Here is a 6,331-nt window from a genome sequence, read left to right on the forward strand (position 1 = left end):
ATTGTCTTGCTCGGAGCGCACGAGCCAACACAAATTGGCGAGATTAGAGAGAAAGAGAGAGATAGAGACAGGAGAGAGAGAGAGAGAAGGAGAGAGAGAGAGAGCGAGAGAGAGAAAGAGAAGAGAAAGAGAAAGTAAAGAGAAGAAAGAGAGAGAGAGACAAGAGAGAGAGAGAGAGAGAGAGAGAGAGATGAGAGAGAGAGAGAGAGAAGAGAAAGAGAAAGAGAAAGAAGAGAAGAAAGAGAGAGAGAGAGCAGAGAGGAGAGAGAGAGAGAAGAGAGAGAGAGAGACAGAGAGCGAGAGGAGAGAGAGAGAGAGATGAGAGGAGAGAGAGAGAGAGAGAGAGTAGAGAGAGAGAGAGAGAGAGACAGCGAGAAAGAGAGAAATAGAGACATAGAGAGAGCGAGAGAGAAAGAGAGCGGGAGAGAGAGAGATAGAGACAGCGAGAGAGAGAGAGCGAGGGATAGAGACATAAAGAGAGCGAGAGAGGGAGCGAGAAAAACGGTGTCGCGTAGTAAAAAAATCGGTCACCCTATTGTTACTTAGTGTTATGCTTTTCATTCAATGCTCGCATTAATCCATCACCCTTGATACAGACACGGTTTCAGCATGCGCCGACGCACGCTTACCACGGTTTTCTATACAAGCCATAAAAACGCAACAGCGGCATATGTTTTTCCAACAGAAAAAGATGCTATCATTAACTGTTCAGGAATATATTTTGTGTTGATATACCGAATGCCTATGCCTATCGCAAACTCCCCCTTGAAAACTTCGTATTTTTTGCACTTTGTAAGCGTTCGACTGGCCAGGTCATTTAAAACGCTTAAAAATGGTGCCATGCATTCCATCTTAATTCCGCACCGTTCCGTTTCACTTCGCGATCATTCCGTTTCATTCCACGATCCGATCCCGCTTCCGGTCCGTAGTCGGGACTCACCTTTCGGTGTGGGCCACGTGTGCCGGGCCGGGCCGCGGCGGCGGCGCCGCGGGGGCCGGCGGCGGCCCCGCCGCGCCGCGGGCGGCGGGGCGGCGGGGCGGGCCGCGCGCGGCCGCGGCGCCCCGGGGCGCCGGCCGCGGGCGGCCGCGGCGGGGCCGGCCGGGGGGGCGGGGGGGGGGGGGGGGGGGCGGCGGGGCGGCGGGGGGGGGGCCGGCGACGCGCGGGCCCGCGCGCGCGCGGGCGCGCCGCTCCAGCTGCGTTCTTGTACAGAGATCTTTTTAGCAGCCAGCCAGGGCCAGGCATGCCCTCTACCCTATACAGCAGGTTGGAATCCCCGCATGCATTGCTCGTACCCTGAAAGCACAACAACAACAGTACCAGGACGACGACAACAAAAAGAGGAAAAGGACAAAGAAAAGAGGAAAGTGAGGGGAAAAGAGTTCGGTTACCGTGGCAACACTAGCAAGGCAGCCGATTACCATGCAACACCCGAGCAACGGGAAGGTTTACCACGACGACACAGAAGCCTGACTACGCGCACGACCAGGTGCTTCACAGCTCACAGCTCCACGCATCCAGCGCGTCCCCGCCAGTCTACATGATGTCCACCCGATCCTCCCCCCCCACCCCACACACCACCGAACCTGACACTTTCATCACAGAGATACACCGTGGATGCAACACGCAGTGACCACTCTCCCCCGCCCCAATGACAGAGAGGACATGATACAAGATTGCGTGCTCAGCTTTGTGTTTGAACCTTAACGGCGTTTACACGAGAGTCATACTAAAGTTTCTTTTTTTTTTATCCCTATGTAGCTTTTTCTTCCCTAAGTATATCTTCTTTATCCCTAGATAGCTTTTTTGGCTCTTGCGTACTTTCAAATGAATTGCATTATGCGCTTGTGATAATGCAAAACCCGAGGGGCGTTTCGTTCGCTAGTATGACAGGGAAACATAGAAAGCTAAGACAACATCTATCGCTGTATCATCTGCTACCGGTGCTGGGTCCGTTGTCGTGTGTGGCGTCTGTGTGTGCGCTGCGGTGTTCCGCGTGCCTGTGTTGCGTGCGTGCGCGGAGCCGACGGTGTGTGTGTGTCTCGCCGCGCGTGCGTGTGTGTGTGTAGTGTGTGTGTGTGTGCGCGCGCGGCGCGTGTGTGTGTGTGTGTTGTGATGTCGTGTGTGTGGTGTGTGTGTTTGTGTGTGTGGTGTGTGGCCGCGCGTGCTGTGTTCGTGTGGTGTGTGTATTCCCTGATTCCCCTGGAGTCATCCACCTCTTCAGACACGCAGGCCGTATCGTACACGAGTCTCGCCATTAGCTGTTCACTTGTCGTTTCGCAACACGAGTGCCGCCCGACGAGCAGACGGCAATTAATCAGGTCCGCGTGTGACGTCATCTCGTTAGCCGCTCCTTCTTAGTTAGTTTTCCGAGTTACTCTTCATCTTGATGCGGGTGACAGCCCCTCTCTCCCTCTCGCTCTCTCTCTCACATTGCATCGTCTTGTAGCTGTGGGACTGGGACATGTGGATGCGGCATTCGGACGTGAGGCGAGGCAGGGAGTGCGTCATCCCGGACGTCTCTCGCACATATCACTTTGGTGCTTCAGGAATCAACATGAACAGCTACTTCCAGGTACGCCTAGACTGCCCCCACGCCGCCCGTCATGGCCGAGCCCACAGTGGTGGAGGTGATTCGCGACGACGTGCGTTGACAGTCTAGCAATCGCCCTGCTTGTATCGCGGTGTGAGTTTTTTTAACATCACGTTAACAAGAGTGATGCCGTGGCTGTAGCTTGTCATTGGCTAAAGGGATACAATGAATATAGAATGGAATATCATGAATGGAGCATGGCATCGGTGTGTGAGGAGGAGGAGGAGGAGGAGGGGGGGAGGAGGAGAAGAATGAGGAGGAGGAGGAGGAGAAGAATGAGGAGGAGGAGGAGGAGGAGGAGGAGGAGGAGGAGGAGAAGAAGAATGAGGAGGAGGAAGAGCAGGAGGAGGAGGTGCCTGCAAGACGTTTAGCAAGAGAATTGTGAGAAACAGTCGTCTGTTATGTTTTTGTCCCTCGTGTGTCACCTGCAGACATGTCAACTTCGTGTGTCACCTGCAGACTTGTCAACTTCGTGTGTCACCTGCAGACTTGTCAACTTCGTGTGTCACCTGCAGACTTGTCAACTTTGTGTGCCATCTGCAGACTTGTCAACTTCGTGTGTCATGTTTGTGTCACACAGGATCAGTACTTCAAGCAGCATTCGCTCAACACAGACGTGCACGTCAAGTTGAAAGACGTGGAGCTACTGAAGAAGGAACCGTACGAGCAGCTAGTGCAGAGCTTAATTAGGTAAGCACTAATTACATTAATCAGGTAAGCAGTGATTACATTAATCAGGTAAGCACTGATTACATTAATCAGGTAAGCAGTGATTACATTAATCAGGTAAGCACTGATTACATTAATCAGGTAAGCAGTGATTACATTAATCAGGTAAGCACTGATTACATTAATCAGGTAAGCACTGATTACATTAATCAGGTAAGCACTAATTACATTAATCAGGTAAGCACTGATTACCTTAATCAGGTAAGCACTGATTACCTTAATCAGGTAAGCACTGATTACATTAATCAGGTAAGCACTGATTACATTAATCAGGTAAGCACTGATTACATTAATCAGGTAAGCACTGATTACATTAATCAGGTAAGCACTGATTACATTAATCAGGTAAGCACTGATTACATTAATCAGGTAAGCACTGATTACCTTAATCAGGTAAGCACTGATTACATTAATCAGGTAAGAACTGATTACATTAATCATGTAAGCACTGATAGCTTAATCAGGTAAGCACTGATAGCTTAATCAGGTGAGCACTGATCAGCTAGCATACAGTAAGCTCTGATCATTAGTGGGTGATGTGATGGTATATATACTGGTAGATGTCAGGTGTTGCTATAGGATGCTAGTCTGTATAATATATATATGTTATATGATACTGGTACTGGTTACTAATCTCTGTTATTCAATAGCAGATCCCAGTCCCTATAGAGGATTTATTAGCAATAACCATTATTTGCGACCATGCAGTCCACACCGGTGTTCATAACATTCCCATTAACATTTTAAACGTAATCTTCTATGCGAACAATAGTTTTATTAATTTCGAACTTTCTTTCGTCCGCGCTACACAGCGGGGCGCAGGTGCTTGACCACAGCAAGTCCCCGTGTGAGAGCGACTTCATTCCTGATACCAAAGCGGTAACATATGTGATGTATATTAAGATGGACGACCCAAAGGACGTCGCCAATTGGATGGAGGTTGCCAAGGTACGCGACAAATTTCACTGGCAAAGTCATTATTGTCGTGAGCATTATTGACAGTTTGGAATTAGGACATTATGACAATTTATTATGACATTAGGATTGGTGACCAAAGTAGGTAAAGTAGTAGGAGTGGCAGTGGTTTTTCATTACCATGTATAGTAACGTGGCAGAGAAGCGAGAAGAATAATAGGAGAAAGTATGATCACATATTCGTGGCAATAGCGTGTTCTTCATCTGCACATGTAAGTCTGTACAGACCTCATCAGTCAAGCGTGTAGCACATGAGCAGGCAAACGCATGGTCATCCTTTTGCAACTAATGTCGCACGAGCGTAACAGCGATGCATTAATTAATTAATTAATTAATTAATTAATCTCTTCTTGTCGTTGCAGTGCTTTCGCGTGTGGGACCTAGACGTTAGAGGGCAGCACAATAGCATGTGGAGACTGCACATGCGCGGCAATCCGCTATTTGTCGTCGGCGTGCCTGCCTCACCATACTCGTATGTACCGCAGTAGTCATACACCAACGCTCAACCGATATAGTGGGGTTACTGTTTGTTTGCCCGGTGCCATGGCAACGGTGTGTAGGGGGCTGTCCTGTTTGTTTATCATAAAAGTTTCGCGTTCGAAGCGCAACTTGAGTGAGTTAAATTTATTTGTCACTCAAGTGTGAATGCATGTTTGTAGCGCAGTTCCATTCTTCAATGCATCTCGTGCATCTAATTAAATACAGTTATTTGATTTAATTAATTAACAGTTAATTAATTTATTCATGTCCGTTTGGCAGGTCTTTCAAGCCAGGCGATGTCGCTCCTATTCTACTTCAACCAGCCAATCAGAAAACGGGGAGTAGTTGACCTTCAACTATTCTTGAATCGCTCGCATTTTGTATTATAATAATTCAGTCAGCTAGTCGTTGCGTAGTCACATCTAACAGTGCATATAAATATATACATATATATTTGTTTTGTTATGTTACGTTTACTGTGATGTATATTTACAGTTTTTCTTCTCCCCGTAAAACATTCTCGCGTTTTATTCCGCGGTTGTTTTGCTGCCGATCGTTGTGCCGTCTGGTGGCAGGTTGTGAAACCATGCGCATGCTTGGTTGTCCGCGTACAGATTTGTTTAAATTTCTTTCTCGAGCTTTTATTTACGAGCTCTTACAGTGCGCCATGTCTGTTACTAGATGTAACGAGCTTACTTACTTACTTAATCCTCTTCACTCTTACCGGAGCATAGGGCCTCCACTAGTTTTCTCCAGCGGACTCGGTTTTGTGCTGTCCGCTTGATCTGTTCCCACGTCATGCCGATCTCCTGATGTTCTTCTGTGACTGTTCTCTTCCACGATTTCTTAGGTCGTCCCCTTTTCCTTTTCCCCTGTGGGTTCCACTCTAAGGACTGCCGCGTGGTGTTGGTCGTCGGTTTCCGTAGGGTGTGTCCAATCCACCGCCATTTCCTTCGTCTCAACGAGCTTACGATATGAGAAACTAAATACGAGACATGATCATCATGTGAGTATCTGTACGCGCGGAGGAGGAGGAGGAGGAGGAGGGAGGGGTTTCCTTTTGTCTTCGATGAATCAATGCAGTTTGATTTAAGGCCGTGGCTACGCGTCCGGTCATACATTTCTTATGTGAACCCAACTATATTTTTTCAGTAAAAAACAATAAACAATACGTTTTTACCATAATATTACTTACCTTTAGGTATTTTATCAAAATAATGGGTGTTTGTAACTTTTGAAGCAATAGTAAAGTCCAGTAAAATCAACGATTTCAAAGGGGACGTGGCCTAATCGTGACGTAGATTTAGGAATCTGTGCTGAGCTTTGTAATGGATGACCGGACGCGTAGCCACTGCGTTGATTTAATTGCTTGAACTGTCAACTACTTTACTTCCATTAAGAGCGCGTCTCGGCGTTACAATGTCGACATGTTTGATCCCATTTATCACGTGTTACTCATCGTCATTGATCACGTGTTACTCATCGTCATTGATCACGTGTTACTCATCGTCATTGATCACGTGTTACTCATCGTCATTGATGAGATCTGCGAGCAT

The 6,331-nt window shown here is 47.7% G+C and overlaps 1 protein-coding gene across 1 annotated transcript; it reads left to right on the forward strand.

Annotated features, from left to right (window-relative positions):
• Positions 1-2,491: 2,491 nt before the first annotated feature.
• On the forward strand, positions 2,492-5,812 carry LOC106813894 (protein O-linked-mannose beta-1,2-N-acetylglucosaminyltransferase 1-like). Its single transcript, XM_014818137.1, has 5 exons — positions 2,492-2,573; positions 3,172-3,281; positions 4,133-4,268; positions 4,658-4,767; positions 5,055-5,812. Exons 1-5 carry the CDS (start codon positions 2,556-2,558, stop codon positions 5,122-5,124), a joined length of 444 nt encoding a protein of 147 aa, XP_014673623.1. The 5' UTR covers positions 2,492-2,555; the 3' UTR covers positions 5,125-5,812.
• The last annotated feature ends 519 nt before the right edge of the window (positions 5,813-6,331 follow it).

Source organism: Priapulus caudatus, unplaced genomic scaffold (genome assembly GCF_000485595.1).
Source record: "Priapulus caudatus unplaced genomic scaffold, Priapulus_caudatus-5.0.1 Scaffold840, whole genome shotgun sequence".
In the NCBI taxonomy this organism is placed as follows: Eukaryota; Metazoa; Priapulida; class Priapulimorpha; order Priapulimorphida; family Priapulidae; genus Priapulus; species Priapulus caudatus.